At 30.6% G+C, this 16,477-nt stretch overlaps 2 protein-coding genes and 1 long non-coding RNA gene across 3 annotated transcripts; all 3 read right to left on the minus strand.

Annotated features, from left to right (window-relative positions):
• Nucleotides 1-820: 820 nt before the first annotated feature.
• LOC107924460 (14 kDa proline-rich protein DC2.15) lies at nucleotides 821-1,592 on the minus strand. The gene has a single exon (XM_016854918.2). The coding sequence runs from the start codon at nucleotides 1,500-1,502 to the stop codon at nucleotides 1,092-1,094; it is 411 nt and encodes a 136-aa protein (XP_016710407.1). The 5' UTR covers nucleotides 1,503-1,592; the 3' UTR covers nucleotides 821-1,091.
• A 4,622-nt stretch (nucleotides 1,593-6,214) lies between these two features.
• On the minus strand, nucleotides 6,215-6,931 carry LOC107924461 (14 kDa proline-rich protein DC2.15). The gene has a single exon (XM_016854919.2). It carries the CDS (start codon nucleotides 6,848-6,850, stop codon nucleotides 6,452-6,454), a length of 399 nt encoding a protein of 132 aa, XP_016710408.1. The 5' UTR covers nucleotides 6,851-6,931; the 3' UTR covers nucleotides 6,215-6,451.
• Nucleotides 6,932-9,371: 2,440 nt separating this feature from the next.
• On the minus strand, nucleotides 9,372-10,778 carry LOC121209599 (uncharacterized). The gene is made up of 2 exons (XR_005904725.1): nucleotides 10,221-10,778; nucleotides 9,372-9,937 (listed from the first exon to the last, which is right to left on the minus strand). It is a non-coding gene; the product is annotated as an uncharacterized lncRNA (long non-coding RNA).
• Nucleotides 10,779-16,477: the final 5,699 nt, after the last annotated feature.

Consider the following 16,477-nt stretch of genomic DNA (forward strand, 5'->3'; position numbering starts at 1 on the left):
GATTTATTTCTTGAATTCTCAGCATATTGCAGTTTAGTGGAAATCAAAATGTAAAGCAAGTCCAAGGAATCTTTGCATTTTTGTGCAGTCAAACAAGCTTTTTTTTAAATGTCTTTTTTAGTTTCCCATTTGAGAATGCTTACATCTTCCTCACAGTCATGGACCCAAAACTGTACTTCCTAATGAGTTTCAACTCGTATTATCAATTGCCAAGGTTACCCATTTAATATTCTAATCATTAGATGTCAACAACAATACAATAAGAAAAAAAAGACCTAAAAAAAAATAAAAGAATAATAGAATGATCCTAAACTATGTGATTAATTTTAAGCATATAAAAAATTTATCATACACTTATGTCTATACAATCACTATCCTAACTCAATATAACTTAAAACTTTTGGGCAGTCAACACACTTTCTATTTTACTTTTCTCTTGGGGATTAACGCAGGTCTGAGTTGAGAGAATTTGCAAATTCTCATTGCATTTTACTCGATAGGACAAAATTCTTGACTGATTTGATTGGGTTTATTATAAATCTTTGTATATATGTTTTCCCTTCAACCTCTATAAATTTTCTTTTTCTCCGAATTGTATGATGATTTCTAATAAAATCTGTAAAAGTCGTATCAATTTTCAATAAAATTGAGTTTCAAATGAAAATTATATTATTCGCAATACATTTATAAAAGTTAATTTATTACTTCTTAGTATGATATTAATATAACTTATTCACAAATAACAAATATAAGAGGTAGACATATTTTGCACTACATATGAAAAAATAATTACAAACATAATAAAATTATATAAGATTTATTGCCATAACTAGATGCAGAGATTTTATAAATAAATTGGTAAGGAAACAAGAAGTAAGGAAATAAAACAAGCTGAATAATACAAGTCTTTTCACGTCCCTTAGAGATACTAAAGTTCCCTAAGAAAACATTTGAAGAAAAGTATTAGACTTATTCTATATCAATCCCACAAGGAAAGTTACAACTGAAAACACTCTGTAAATAATAACTTTCTAAAATCAAACACAAACACCATAAGAAAGACGATAAAAAGTGTAGGGAACAGTGATGGTTTAGCATTGGAAGCCAGTAGGAACGTTCCTTGAACAAACGTTGAGGAGCAAGCTAAGGGAAACTGGGATGTTAAGGTTGATGCCTAAAATGTTAGCTCTGATAGCGGTGCAAAGGCATGCAGCGGCTTCGAGGTCGACAAGGCCATTGAGAAGGGAACAGCATGGCATCACTGGGGGTGAACCAATGGTGACATTGACTAGGTTAAGCACATTGGCACATACACCTAATTTGAGGGCATCCCTAGGGCACCTGCCTCGTGCAGATGGAGTAGGAGTGGGGGTGTTGGGGTTTGGGTTTGGCCTTGGTTTAGGGGTGGGTGAAGAGCAAGAGCCACAAGCACTGACTAGGGAAAAAAAGAGAATGTTGAGTGCCAAAAGGAGGACCATGGAAGCTGATCTTTTAGAAGCCATTTTGATCTTCTCTCAAAACCTTAGTGGCTTACTTTCTTGGCTTTAGAGTTAAAAAGGTACAAGTGTTCGAGGATGGGGAACTTGGAGTGAAGGAAGGGGGGGTTTTATAGTGTTTCCAAGAAGGCTAGTGGGTTGTTTTTTTAATGTTAGGTTAATTGATGAAATTGTAGAATAAATCAATTTGATTTTTATTAAGCTGACTTGTGAAGTTTGGTTGTTTGTGATTTGTGAGGTGGAAATTAACACACTACCATGTTACCATTGCTCCTATAGGATCAATAATACGTGGATCTGTCTTAGCCTAACTTTAAATGAATACCCTCTTGTAATGTTCCATGTTCTTCCAAATTATAAGCATAATAGTGACAACTTACAAACCGCTAAGTAGAGACAAAATGGATTACAAATTAATAATCTCTCTTTGTCAAACCTTTCATGTTCTTCTTCAGCCATTAGTACCCTTTAAACAGATTTTCTGAACTTCATTCACATTAAACTCAAATTTTATTCAACTTCCCAATGCAGTAATAAACTTACTATAAGCAGCTAATGTATGCAAAACCAACTTCAAATAATGGTTTCTACTTTAACTCATTTAATCAAATTCAAAAGGGTGATTGTTTTCCTTAAAAACCATCTTTGAATGGTACAAACCAGTTTGAAATGCTTCCATATTAATATTCAATAATATTATTTTGAGATTATTAATAATTACTGCCAACCAACCTCCTTTTTTATTATTTTGTTCAAAAATGGATGCAAAGTGTTGGAGATATTGGCATGTTGCCAATGGAAGTTGTTATAGCTGGATTCGACTGGTATGTCACGGGTGAACTTTAGAGCCTACCGTGGATTCCACGCAATTAGCCCTATTTCTAACTTAAAATGAATGCTTATGTTTATATCCAAATTGATATTTTAAATATTAACTAATTATTTTTCATTTCTATAGTTCAAACGATTAAATTTATAAGTAAATTTCAACTATTAATAAATGACCTGTATTAATATAAGGCCTGGGGCCTTAGAACGAGACCAAATAACTTGAATCTTTTCTCTTCTCAATTATCTCCAATATTATTATTTCCTTTTCTTTTTTTTTTACCTCAATTATCTTATCTGATAATCTTTCGTTTTATCCTAAATGAAGTGAATTACTCATCTCGTATATCAATAAAATTTAAATTAAACTCGTAAGTGATTTGTGAAGAGGCTTAAATACAAGTTTTATCATTTTTTGGGCGACGGCCCTTGAATGCGTGCTACAATCTTTAGCATTTGACAAATGTGATTCCACCATATGAGGAAGCTAGATCGTTGACATTGATTGCTTAAACAAAAGCTATAATTTCTTACTGTAGTTTCTATGGAGAATACAAATATCTTCGCATTCAAACAAAAGATTATGAATATGTGTACTCCTGTAAATTCCAATAACTCTAAAATATTTATTAACGGAGCAGATTATTACCACATTAGGAAGAACAAAAAGGTGAAATTTATCAATTTACAAAATAAATAAATAATTATACATTTAAAAAGATAAATGTTTGAAACAATAAAAAAAATTCCTTCAAAATTAGCATTTTCTCAAACAAAAAACTCTTTCATTATATATAGTATGAATCCATTGAAAAATCACCCAAACTTCTCTGCAGAAATATAAAAATAAATAAATAAAATAATAAGAAATTTTTCTAGAGCAAAAGGTTAATTAAAAGAAGACCAAATTGATTTATATATTCTTTTTTTTTCTCTCTTGAAATTTGACAAAATTCCATAATACAAACAAAATGTTGTAATATTGAGTTTTCCAATTTCAAACCTTTGGAAAAAAAGGAAAGCAATAACCAGAAAATCCGAAGCAAATATAACAGCGATAATGAAATAATTCCTTTTATATTACACAGATCAGATTATCAAATCAATTTTTCAACTCATTAGAAGGAGCTTTAGAATAAATTATATTATAATTACACAAAAATATTTGCCGACAAAAGAATGTCACAGAAAGGTCTGACTTTAATCATCGGCTGCATCAGGTCTGCTTACTTTGTTCAGTATTTTGCCATCCCGTGAAAAATTATTTTTATAAGTTTTTCTAATAAATATAATAATTCAAAATAAAAAAATATTACTTTTATTAAAATAGTAACTGGGACAGAAGCATAATCGCAACTCACTTTTATTAATATTAGATATTCATTATGAATGGTTCAAAATTCAGCATAAATATCAAATTTATATATAAATTTTAATTTAATGTAATTATACATATAAAATATAAATTGTGATATCTATTTATACAAAAGATTTTGTATATATTAAAAAAATAAATATATACATTTATTTTTGTATCAGATTAAAATATTTGTTTGTATATGTAATATGTCAATATAAAATGGTGCTAACTTAATAATATTGTTAGTGATTTGTGAAAATTAAATCAAATCAAAATTTTATGTATAAAATCATATAAAATTAAAGTTTATGTATTGTATAACATTGCACATTGGATCAAATCAAAATTATTTTGTTATTTTTCTGTTATGTTATTAATAAATTACACAATCTAAGAAGTTTGGATTTGGTAGCTTTAACTATTAAAATTATCATGTTTAAACAAAAGTTAGAATAAAAAAAGAAAAGAAAAAAGAAGACAATTCTGCAAGAAAAAAAGTTCAATACAAAATATTTGTTAATACTATTAAAATTCATCAATTCAACTTTACGAAGCTTCTCTTAGAAAATGATTTTACTCAATAATTAACCCGATACTATTATTGTCTTAAGGCTAATCTACCTTTTCACAGTAGATGATTATAGTCTCAAAATCAAACAAAAATTATTACAATCACTCTTCTAAAAATCTCACCTACAATTAATAATATCTCTCCAACAAATACCTAAACAAAGAGTATCACAATACATAATAACTCTGTGCCAAATCAATGACATATTTTCAAAAATCAAATAACAAGCCTTCAAACTTTAATCACCAATCATTTCAAACAATATTATCCATTAAATTTCTCCAAACAATTTGATTAGTTTGAATTCTTGAAAGATAAGGATAGAGTTCACACATCTTTAAATTCTTCTTTTCTCTTCAAGAGTATTATCCAATAAATAACATTAAGCTTGATCATATCTAGCTTCCTAAATTATCTACATTTATTGCCTAAATATACTTTATAAAATAATTACTTAAATTATAATACCAACAAAAATATAAATAATTTAATTGTCACAAACTGGTCTATAATATTACCATGAAACATAGTCCACGTATCATTATAATTTTTAAATTAAAAGAGAAAAAAAATGATAGCTTTGACCACAGGTTTGGGGATAACCATCACTAATGTGTTGAATTATGAGGATATTGTGGTTGAAATCAAAATGTAAAGCAAGTCCAGGGAATCTTTGCCTTTTTTGCAGTCAAATGAGATTTTTCTAATGTCTTTTTTTTAGTTTCCCATTTTAGATTTCTTACATCATCCTCAACAAAGTCTCACTCACGGACTCAAAAACTGTGCTTCCTAATGAGTTTCAACTCATATTGTATTTATTAAGTTAAATATTAGCTATAATATCTGTTAAATATGACTCTTATTTTTAGTCAAATTTGAAAAATAATCTTTCAGTTAAACTCTGTTCACTTGTTTCAATCAAACACTGTGTTTACGTTTTGAGGGTTCTTTGTTTTCGAGGTTTAGTCTTTATCTCCATCTTTTATATTCTTCGTTCTTTTGTCATTATAGTAAAATTACCTTTGCCCGTGATTTTTTATCCTCTTTGGAGGGATTTTTCCACATTAAATTTGTGTGTTCAATTTCTTAATTTATTTCGCTATTTTTCTTGTTCGTTGCTTAATCGAGTTGATCCTAACAATATCTATAATAAAATAATATATATAACATTAAATAAATTGAGATAAATAGAGTTTTCGGCAGAACATCAACGACTTTTGATACAATGTTGTACCATTCTAAAATGAAATATTTGATGTGGATAAGGATAGTGCATGAGGATTTTCAATTTTTGGAGGGATATTAGTCATGTTGGCCTACAAAATGTAGTGTCTCAAGCAACATGGCAAACAAGGTTGCTTTCCATTGGGAACCACCTCCTCCCGGGTGGATAAAGTTTAATGTGGCCGGTGTAGCTTTGGAAGACGAAGCGGGTTATGGTGGGGTCTTGAGTGATGATAAAGAAGTGGCTTGTGCTTTGTTCTCAGAACCGATTGTGGCCAAGTGATCAGAAACAATTGAGATAATAGTCATTAAAACAGTCGTGGAACTATATATTGGGTTGAGACGGCAGGTGAAAATCTCATTAATTATTGAAATTAGTTTATGTGTTGCTTTGGAGTCGCTGATGAATAGGAATTATAAATTGTGGTCATTAAGAAATCTATTTAGTGATATCAACTATAACATTAACCAGCTGAATTGATTTCAATTCGTAGTTATTCACCGGTAAGGTAATGGTATGGCTAATGCTCTGACAAAAGTAAGTATATCAAGACCTTCGTTTTTTATGGCCTGGTGATGAATTTTGCTTACTATCTTTTAGTAGTGTTTGAGTGGAGGGTATTTGTCTTAGGTTGAGTGTTGTAATCTTGTTGTGCTTAAAAGAGGTTGCTTTTATCAAACATTTTTCTCGGTTTGCTATATTTTTCAAGAAAAAAGAAGAAGAAATAAAACAAGTTAAATAATGTAAGTTTTTTCATATCCATTGGAAATACAATAAACCCTCGTAGAAAAGCACTTAAAAAAGTATTAGACTTATTTTATATCAATCTCCATAAGAAAATTTAAACAACAAAGTATCTAATGATAATATTGATGTACCGTAAATACTGAATCATAATTTTAAAAACCAAACACAAACACAAACACGAACACGATAAGAAAGATGAGAAAGAATGTAGGAACAATGATGACTTAGCATTGGAAACCAGTAGGAACATTCCTTGAGCAAACGTTGAGAAGCAAGCTAAGGGAAACTGGGATGTTAAGGTTGATGCCTAAGATGTTAGCTCTGATAGCGGTGCAAAGGCAAGCAGCGGCTTCGAGGTCCACAAGACCGTTGAGAAGGGAACAACATGGCATCACCGGGGGTGAACCAACGGTGACATTGACTAAGTTAAGCACATTGGCACATACACCTAATTTGAGGGCATCCCTAGGGCACCTACCTCGTGCAGATGGAGTAGGGGTGGGAGTTGGCCTTGGGTTAGAGCCAGAAGAAGAACAAGATCCACAATTAGCACTGACTAGGGAAAAGAAGAGAATGTTGAGGGCTAAAAGGAGGGCTGTGGAAGCTGATCTTTTTGAATCCATTTTGATCTTTTCTCAAAACCTTAATGGCTTGCTTTCTTGGCTTTAGAGTTAAGGTAGAAACGTTTGAGGATGAGGAACTTGTAGTGAAGGAAGGGGGGGTTTTATAGTGCTTCCAGCAAGGCTAGTGGGTTATTTTTTAATGTTAGGCTAATTGATCAAATTGTAGATTAAAATCAATTTGAAATCTGGCTGGTGAAGTTTGGTTGTTTATGATCTGTGAGGTGGAAATTAGCACAGTGCCATGTTAGAATGCTCCTATAGGATCAATATGTGAATTTATCATTCACTAAATTACATTATTTGCAACGGTATTTCATTTAAGTAACAATTCAAAAGCATCAAATAATATTAAGTTTGCTCCTTTTATGATAATTAATTATATTTCAATTTCAATTTATTTTTTTATATATGAATCTAATGAATCATGAATAAACTCCGTACATATAATTAAGTGTAAAAGACTTGATGAATAACTATTAAGAGAAAAAAGTATAATAAAAAATATATACAGAAATGAGACAATTTTTACATTTAAATTTCAATGTAATTGTTTTCCCCAATAATATTGTTATCAAAATTTAAATTCATATTTTATTTTTAGAAATACAATGTATCTTACAACAACACCCAATACTTATTATTAATGATATCAGTTTCTCCATAATATTCCATGTTCTTCCAAAATATAAGGATAACAGTGACAACTTACAAACCGCTAAGTAGAGACAAAATGGATTACAGATTAATACGTACTCTCTCTTTGTCAAACCTTTCATGTTCTTCTTCAGCCATTAGTACCCTCTAAACAGATTTACTGAACTTCATTCACATTAAACTCGTAATTTATTCAAAGTTCCCAATGTTCAACTTAATTGCACTAAAAAAACTTACTATAAAGAGCTAATGGATCCAAAACCGACATTAAACAATGGTTTCTACTTTAGCTCATTTAATGGAACTCAAAAAGGGTTTTTGTTTTCCTTAAAAAGCATCTTCGATGGTACTGCAATTTCGTTGTAAAATAAGGTATGGAATCTGAAGCTTATGAGAAAACAAGATTTAATGGAAACACAGATCAGTTTGAGATGCTCCCTTATTAATATGCAATAATATAATGGGATTATAAATAATTACAGCCAACCAACCTTTTTTTTTCTTTCGGTTCAGAAATGGCGTATTGTAGGTGCAAAGTGTTGGAGATATTGGCACGTTGTCAATGGAAGTTTTGTAGCTGGATTCGACTGGAAGTGTCACGGGCGAGCTTTAGAACCTACCGTGGATTCCACGCAATTACCCCTATTTCTAATTAAAAATAAGCTTAGGTTTTATGCTTATCTGATTAGTTATGTTTAAATCCAAACCGATATTTTAAATATTAATTAGTTATGAGTAACAAACATATTTATTAATTGTCACACTAAGAGTTAATTATCGTGTCTTATGTGATATGACTTAAGACACGTTATAAGTGATCTTTATCAAAACTTTTATTAGGTCACTTGTCCTTGACTCGTCAATAACAACCCGATATGTAGAACCTAAAGACAGGGACAACAACTGTATAAGGCCTGGGGCGTAAGGACGAGGTCAAATAACCTAAAACTCCTCTCTTCCCAAATTATCTCCAGCATCATCTCCTTTTCTCTTTCTACTCCGACCACTCTATTCAATAACTCATCCATTTGTTCTAAACAAGATGGATCACCTATATCTGCAACCTACTTATCCTGATACCAGCATATTAAATAAAAGAATTAATGAATTAAACTCATATTATAATACTCAATTTTAATTTAATAATTTTTATCCACTAAGACATTGTTCCACTCCATTGTTAAGTAAGAAAATCAACTTCGTTTAGGAGAGAATGAAAAGTAACCTCGATCCAATTTTCGCCAGCTTTGATATATTTTGATAAATGGGAGCAAGGGCAGAGCAAAAAAAGTCATTTTAGGGAATTAAAATTAAATTATAAATATTGATGATTGAAATTTAATTTTATTATAATTTTAAACACAATCTTTTAAGTTTATTTCCTTTTGGCAATTGTGATTCCATCCAATGAGGATTGCTTAAACAAAAGGAATAATTCCAATGAATCTAAAATATTTGTTAAAAAAACTTTAGGCTTATAAAATTATATAGACAAAGTAAATTGGTTAGTTCATAGATAAAAGCATTCTGATTAAACTAATAGATTATCACCATATTAGAAAGAACAAAAATATAAGGACAAAAAGGTGACACCAAATTCATCATGTCAATTTTATAGTTAATATATGAGGTTTGTGGTTTTTTTTTTTAACAATGTTGCATTTAAAATTTGAGTTTATATTTTTTCTTTAAAATTTTTTTGTTGAGACTAATTATATTTTATCGTTCCCGCTGAATTTAAATATGGTACATAATAAATGAATAAATTCAAAAGGTGAAATAAATAGAATAATAAGCATTTGTTGTCGACCAAAACTTAAAAGAAAAGGAGACCAATGAAAGAATCTACCAAAAACAACAATGAATATAGAACAAAAGAGAGACTAGATCTGATCTATCATTTAAGAATAGAGAGAAAACCTTACTTCTCAAACTGTGAATAACTTGCTTTATACAGAGAAGAATAACAACTGTTGCTAACAAATTCTAAATAGACCAACTTCTAAACAGACTAATTACTCCACCTAACTCTTAATTACTCTAATAACCAAACTTATTTATATATTTATATACTCTTTGTAGTGGGCCAAATTTGCCCGGCCCGTACAAAGACAAAAACAAAACAAAAATACAAAAATAAGTCACAAAAAATAATAAAAACCCAATAAATATTATAACAGTCCATTAAATGTCCTTTTACAGACTTTGACCCAATCACTAACCCAATACCCAAACTAATACCCTAGCCCAAACTTATTACAAGCCCAAACCTAGACCCAAATATCCCACAGCCCAAAAACAAAAAAATCAGGCAGAACCCTAGCAGTTTCTGCTTGCGCCGCAGCAGCCCCAGCCTCCGTACCCTCCAGCGACCACGTCCGTGCCTCCGTACGCCCCACGCCAAGAGCCAACGCATGCCAGCACGCGCCGTACCTGCAAAAGGACGAACGCAGCAGCAAATACGAACAAAAAATTTGTGTTTTATTTTATGTTTATTTTGATTTGTTTTTTTGGGGATTTCGGCTATAAAGCCTTTGGATTTTCGATTGTAAAGTTTTCCTTTTTTACACATATATGCACAGAGAATAGAAGAGCAATCAAAAAATATTGAAAGGTGATTTCAAGCACCTTATATTTCTATTCTTCGAATCTGTTTCATTTTTTTTTCCTTTCGTTTTGGTTTTTTTAGTATAACGAAATAAAGAAGCAACCTTACCTTGCGAATAGGCCGCCAATCCTCTTTTGCTTCGTTCAAATCGAAGTCAAGAAGGGATTTTCAGGCTGAAAATCGATTCGTCAGAGCCTCCAAACCCCTGGTCGCTGTTCTTGGTGGTGGATCAGTGATGGGGTTAAAAGGGGATTAGGGATTTGAAAAATCAACAGAATGGGTGCATGTTGATTTCGGCCAGTTTAGTCTATATAAAAGACTGGGAACGACGCCATTTTGACCAATTTTGATGGTCTAGATACGACGCCGTGTGGTGGCCTTCACCCGATGACCCGAGCCATGCCTGGTTAAGACCCGTGTGTTAGTCTGGGAGGGATATTTTCACCTTAAGTCCTTTTGTTCTGTGTCGTGTTGCAATTGAGTTCTATTTGCTTTTTTTTCCTTTGTTTTTAATTTATTCCTGTAATTTACCAGTGAAGTCAATTCGATCCGCGCTTAAACGCAACATTTTGGGATCTGGTATATTGCGAGTTTTAGTCCTTATACGTTTTCGCGCATTGAATATTGGTCCTTTTATTATTACTGTTTTATTTTCAAATTATCCCTGCTGTTTTAGTTTAATTCCAATTAAGTTTTCTTTATTTTATAGCCTTTTATTCTTAATTATTTATTCGCACATTTTAAACTACCTAGGAAATTGTTTCTTTCTTATTATAAATCTATTTTAGTAATGTCATCTTCACATTTTGTATATTTCATGTAAATGTTTTTTGTATACACTATTATATATATGTATATATATATACTTTGTATTAAAGTTGGTTTTATTTCGTATATATATATACTATTATCAACCTTATATTATTTTTATACATATGATTCCTTAAATTTATTCTTGTATTTTATTATATAATCCTACGTAATACATCTTTTAAATTATTATTATATATGTATATATTTATTAATATCTATATTTGATCTATATATATTATTAAATCTACGTATTTTATACATATAGTTTTCTTCATATATATATATAAGCATATTCTTCAATCTATTATATAATTTATAATAAAATTAATTTAAGCTTGTATGTATTTCTATATTTTTACAAATAATTATATTTAAAAGTTATTTATGTATACATATATATGATTTGTAAATCCATTATGTTTTAAAAAAAATTATATTTTATGGTACATTATTATTATTATTATTATTTATATCTTATACATAATTTAAAATTGTCAATTTTAGACCAAAATTCTTTAATACTTTGCATATCATTCAATTTGAAAATATTCATCCTATAACATATATTTTAGAGATTGTGTATATATCTTTAGTTTGTTCTTACAAATGGTTTTAAATTCATCTATATATATATATTGTGTAATTTATGTATTCATTTATTCGTCACTATTTTAAAATTGTCCTATACCACATTGACCTCCAAATCCCATTTTGTTTTGTATATGATTTGTTGATTGATTTATATTGTGCCACATTTATCATTGTTGTATATCATCCATTCAATGTTTTATCAATTGTTTGTCTCCCATGCTTGTGAGTTTGATTATCATTTCTAGATCAGCTATGCTTAGTTATTAGGTTGTTAATTGGTATTGCATTTTATGTGTGTATTATCCCATATCATTGTTTTCCACTTGATTTATGAAATTTGGTTTTATAAGGTCCAAACCTTTAAGATTAATTCCGTTTTATTTCGAGTCAAATTAATACGTTTTAAGCTAGTTTTATAATTATTTATTTAAAAATTTTTTAAAACGAAGGCAATATTCGATATTTGGCAATTCGAGGAATCGTGCCCTAACGTGCTGGGTTGCAATTTCTCGTTTGCTCAAAATAATTGAATGTCCCTTTAAAATTTCATTCATATTTTCTAAAAATTCTTTAAAACGAAGGCGATGTTCGATATTTGGAAATTCGCCGAATCGTGCCCTAACATGCTGGGTTACAATTTCTCGTTTGCTCAAAATAATCGAATATCTCTTTAGAATTTCATTCTAAAAACTCTTTAAAACGAAGGAAATGTTCGATGTTTGGCAATTCGGGGAATAGTGCCCTATCGTGTTGGGTTGCAATCTCTCGTTTGTTCAAAATAATCGAATATCCCTTTTGAATTTCACTCGTGTTTTCTAAGGCGAGGCAATGTTCAATGTTTGGAAATTCGAGGAATCGGTGCCCTACTGTGCTGGGTTTCGGTTTTTCGTTGGACTAAATAGTTGAGCATCCTTTTGTAATTTTCAATTTATAAACTTTTGGAAGTCAAAATCTATCATGTTTTTGAGGGTATAAAGGATCGTGTCCTACCGTGCTGGATGTGATGCTATATTCCTCTGAAACAAGAAGATTTTGACGACCAACTCGGGTTATTCAAATGTTATTAAAAGGAACCTCATTTCAAAAACATTTTTAAATCTTAGACATAAGGACAGTATTTAATCGATTTGGTACCAATTTTGGGCATAATGAGGGTGCTAATCCTTCCTCATACGTAACCGACTCCCGAACCTGTTTTCTCAAAATTTCGTAGACCAAAATCATTGTTTTAGTAAACCAAAATGTTTTATTAAAACAACCAAATTTCTAGGTGATCCGATCACACCTAAACAAAAAAGGATAGGTGGCGACTCCATATTTTATTTTCAAAAAGTCGATACCCAGTTTTTTTCATTTAAACATAAAATTTAAAAAAAAATAGTTTCGACACTCTCTTGTTCCCTCTTAAAGTTTGACAAAATTACTTAATACAAACAAAATGTTGTAATATTGTGCATTCCATTTTCAAACCTTTAAAAAAAGGAAGCAATATCCACAAAATACTAAGCAAATATAATAACAGCTAAGCCTAAGATAATGAAATAATTCCTTTCATATTACACAAATCATATTAGCAAATGAAAATTTTCAACTCATTAGCTTACTCAAACAATTTTATATTATATTGATATTTTTTATAAATTTATATTTATAAAATTTGTAACAGTCCGATTTTCGGCTTAGTCGGAACAGTAGTTTCGGGACCACAAATCCGAAGTCAAGAAATTATTCTTATTATTATTTTGGCATCATAGTATGATTATTTGAGTGTATGAAAATTTTGGTGAATTAATTTTAGCGTTGTGAGCGTAATTGTGAAAAAGGAGTAAATCGCATGACTAATCAAGTTCTTGTTAGATTGTTAAAGTGTAATGTGGTTGTATTAGATATCTTGTTGTGGTTGAATTGGCTTTGTGTTGCCGTGTGAATTGGTGGTATGTATTGCTTTGTAGGTAGGTAAGTAAGGGTGGCAAAAAGGCTTGGTAGATAGCCTATTTTTGTCCACACGGCTAGACACACGGGCGTGTGCCGAGGCCGTGTGTGACACACGATATGCCCCATGGGCGTGTTGTTTGACTATGTGCCCCCTGCACCTCAAATTTGCAAGTCAGTATGCATGGTAGTAAACACACGGGTAGAGACATGGCCGTGTGTCTCAGCCGTGTGGAGGACACAGCGTTTGGCCACGGGTGTGTGCCTTGGCCGTGTGTCTCTAATTTGTTGCTGACGTCAGAAATAGAATGTCAAGGTTTTTACACACAGGCTGCAACACGGGCGTGTGAGGGAGACGGGTTATAGACACGGGCGTGTGCTCAGCCGTGTGAAAACCCCTTGTAGGTTTGAATTTGAAATTTAATTCACATGGCCTCGGGGCACGGGGGTGTCCCCTTGTGCTTAGGCCGTGTGAACCACACGGGCCTTTAGCACGGCTGGGTCAAAATGGTCACACGGGCGTGTCATCTTTCCACATGAGCATGTGCCCCTATCTCAAGTTACATTTTTTTTCAAAGTCTTTAAAAATGTTCGGTTTAATCCCGGATAGTTTCCCAAGGATGATTTGGGCCTTGTAGGCCCATATTGAGAATTTTTAGATTAAGAGCGAAAAGTTTTAAATTTGATTTAGTTTTTATAATTAAGAAATGATCGTATGCCTGCGTTTAAGTCAGGTAATGCCTCGTGCCCAGTCCTAGTCTCGGACTCGGGTGAGAGGTGCTACAAAATTAATTCAAAATAAAATCTTAATTTTATTAAAATAGTAATTCAAATACATAAGACTAGAACCATGAAGCAATTCTAAGCATGCCGACAGACAGAAGCATAAGATGTTAATGATATATGCAAGGGTGGTTCGGTTCTTGAATAATTGCAATAATTGTAAAATTTATGTATAAACATTATTCCAATTTACAATTTGATACATGAACTTTGATTTGATGTAATTACACATATGAAATTTGAATTGTGATTCATATGTATTCAAGAAATTTTGAATTTGATTCAATTGTGCAGATTTAAAAAAATGAATACAATAATTTATATTCGTATCGGATTGAGATAGTTGTTTGTGTATGTAATATATCAACATAAAATGATTCTAACTCAATGATGTTAGTGATTTGTAAAAACTGAATCAAATAAAATTTTCATGTAGAAAATCGCACAGAATCAAAATTATGTATAACATTGCACATTGGATCAAAGTACATGTATAAATTTGATATTCATCTCATTTTATTATTAATATTTTTCAAATTCGTTAAAATAAATTATTTTTTTATTCTTCTATTATGTCATTAATATTTTTCTATTGTTTCAAGTTATTATTCTGTTAGTTGTTCGAACAGAAGTTGGAAAAAATATATAAAATAAGACAATTTTTCAAGGACAAAGCTCGGTACAAAATATTTGTTAACGTTGTTCAAATTTATAAATTTTATTTTACGAAACATCCTTCCAAAGAATGATTTTACTTAACAATTAACCCAGTACAATTATTATCTTAAATTCAATCTACCCTCTTACAATAGATAATTACAGTCCCAATTCAAATTACAATCACTTTTCTAAATAACATTACTTACAATCAAGAATATATTTCCAATAAATACCTAAAGAGTGTCTAATTGCACAATCATCAGCTCTCGATTTATCAAATTCAAAAAACTGCCTACTTGTGTAAATCGACAACATATTTATAGGCTTTGAATAGCCTTATCTTGCTTCCAAAAAAATCAAATAAAATTTCGAAATAGGCTCCTTTAACAACAATTTGATTAGTTTCAAATCTTCAAAGTGGTGTTATCCAATAGATAAGATTAAATATAGGTTTGGATGGACAGTATGGTATAGTATGCTGTGGAGCGTTTAGTTTTCTTTTTTTTTTACGTTATAATTTTGTTATAATATCTAATCTCACCACCACCATTATTTTTACATTAATCATAAGTAAATGTACTGCCCATTCAATTTCATCAAGACAAAAAAAAATCATCTAGCTTTACCTACAAAATTACCTATACTTATTGCTTAAATGCACTTTATATAATGACTTAGATAAGTCATACAAGTCAAAAAAATATATCAATAAATATATAAATATTTTGATTGTCTCAAACTATTATTTTAATTGTCATTCAAATAAGGAATAAAATAAATTTATTAAAAAGATACCGTATAACCGTTATATTTCATAGTCTATTCATGTAAATCATATATGTCACATTTGATATAAATTTAAATTTTTTAACTATTTTTTTATGTAACCGTTGAATATATATTAATATATCGAGTATTTTAGATCAATATGATAAAGATACTAAATCAATTTGAAAATTTACATGCATGGCAAGTATAATTATATTGATAAATTCAACGATTAAATAATTAAAATATTAATTAATCCTATAAATAATTATAGAAATATGTAAAATTGCTTTAAGTTTTACACTTAGACACCTCCCACAATTATATAAAGCATTAAATAAATCGACAAGGAAACTAGAAGAAAGGAAATAAAACAAGTTGAATAATACAAGTCTTTTAATGTCCTTTAAAGATACAATAACCCCTCAAAAGAAAACAGTTGATAGAAAAGTATTAGATTTATTATTTTGTATCAATCTCCCCCAAGGAAATTAAAACAACAAAGCTACAGATGAAAACACTGATTTAATGCAAATACGAGAAATTATAACTTTTTAAAATCAAACACAAACACCATAAGAAAGATGAGAAAGAAGGTAGACAACAATGATGACTTAATTAGCATTGGAAGCCAGTAGGAGCGTTCCTTGAGCAAGCATTGAGAATCAAACTAAGGGAAACGGGGATATTAAGGTTGATGCCTAAGATGTTAGCTCTAATAGCAGTGCAAAGGCATGTAGCAGCGTCGATGTCGACAAGGCCATCGAGAAGGGAACAACATGGTGACACTTGGGGTGAGCCAACGGTGACATTGACTA

This window comes from Gossypium hirsutum, chromosome A11 (assembly GCF_007990345.1).
Source record: "Gossypium hirsutum isolate 1008001.06 chromosome A11, Gossypium_hirsutum_v2.1, whole genome shotgun sequence".
Classification (NCBI taxonomy): domain Eukaryota; kingdom Viridiplantae; phylum Streptophyta; class Magnoliopsida; order Malvales; family Malvaceae; genus Gossypium; species Gossypium hirsutum.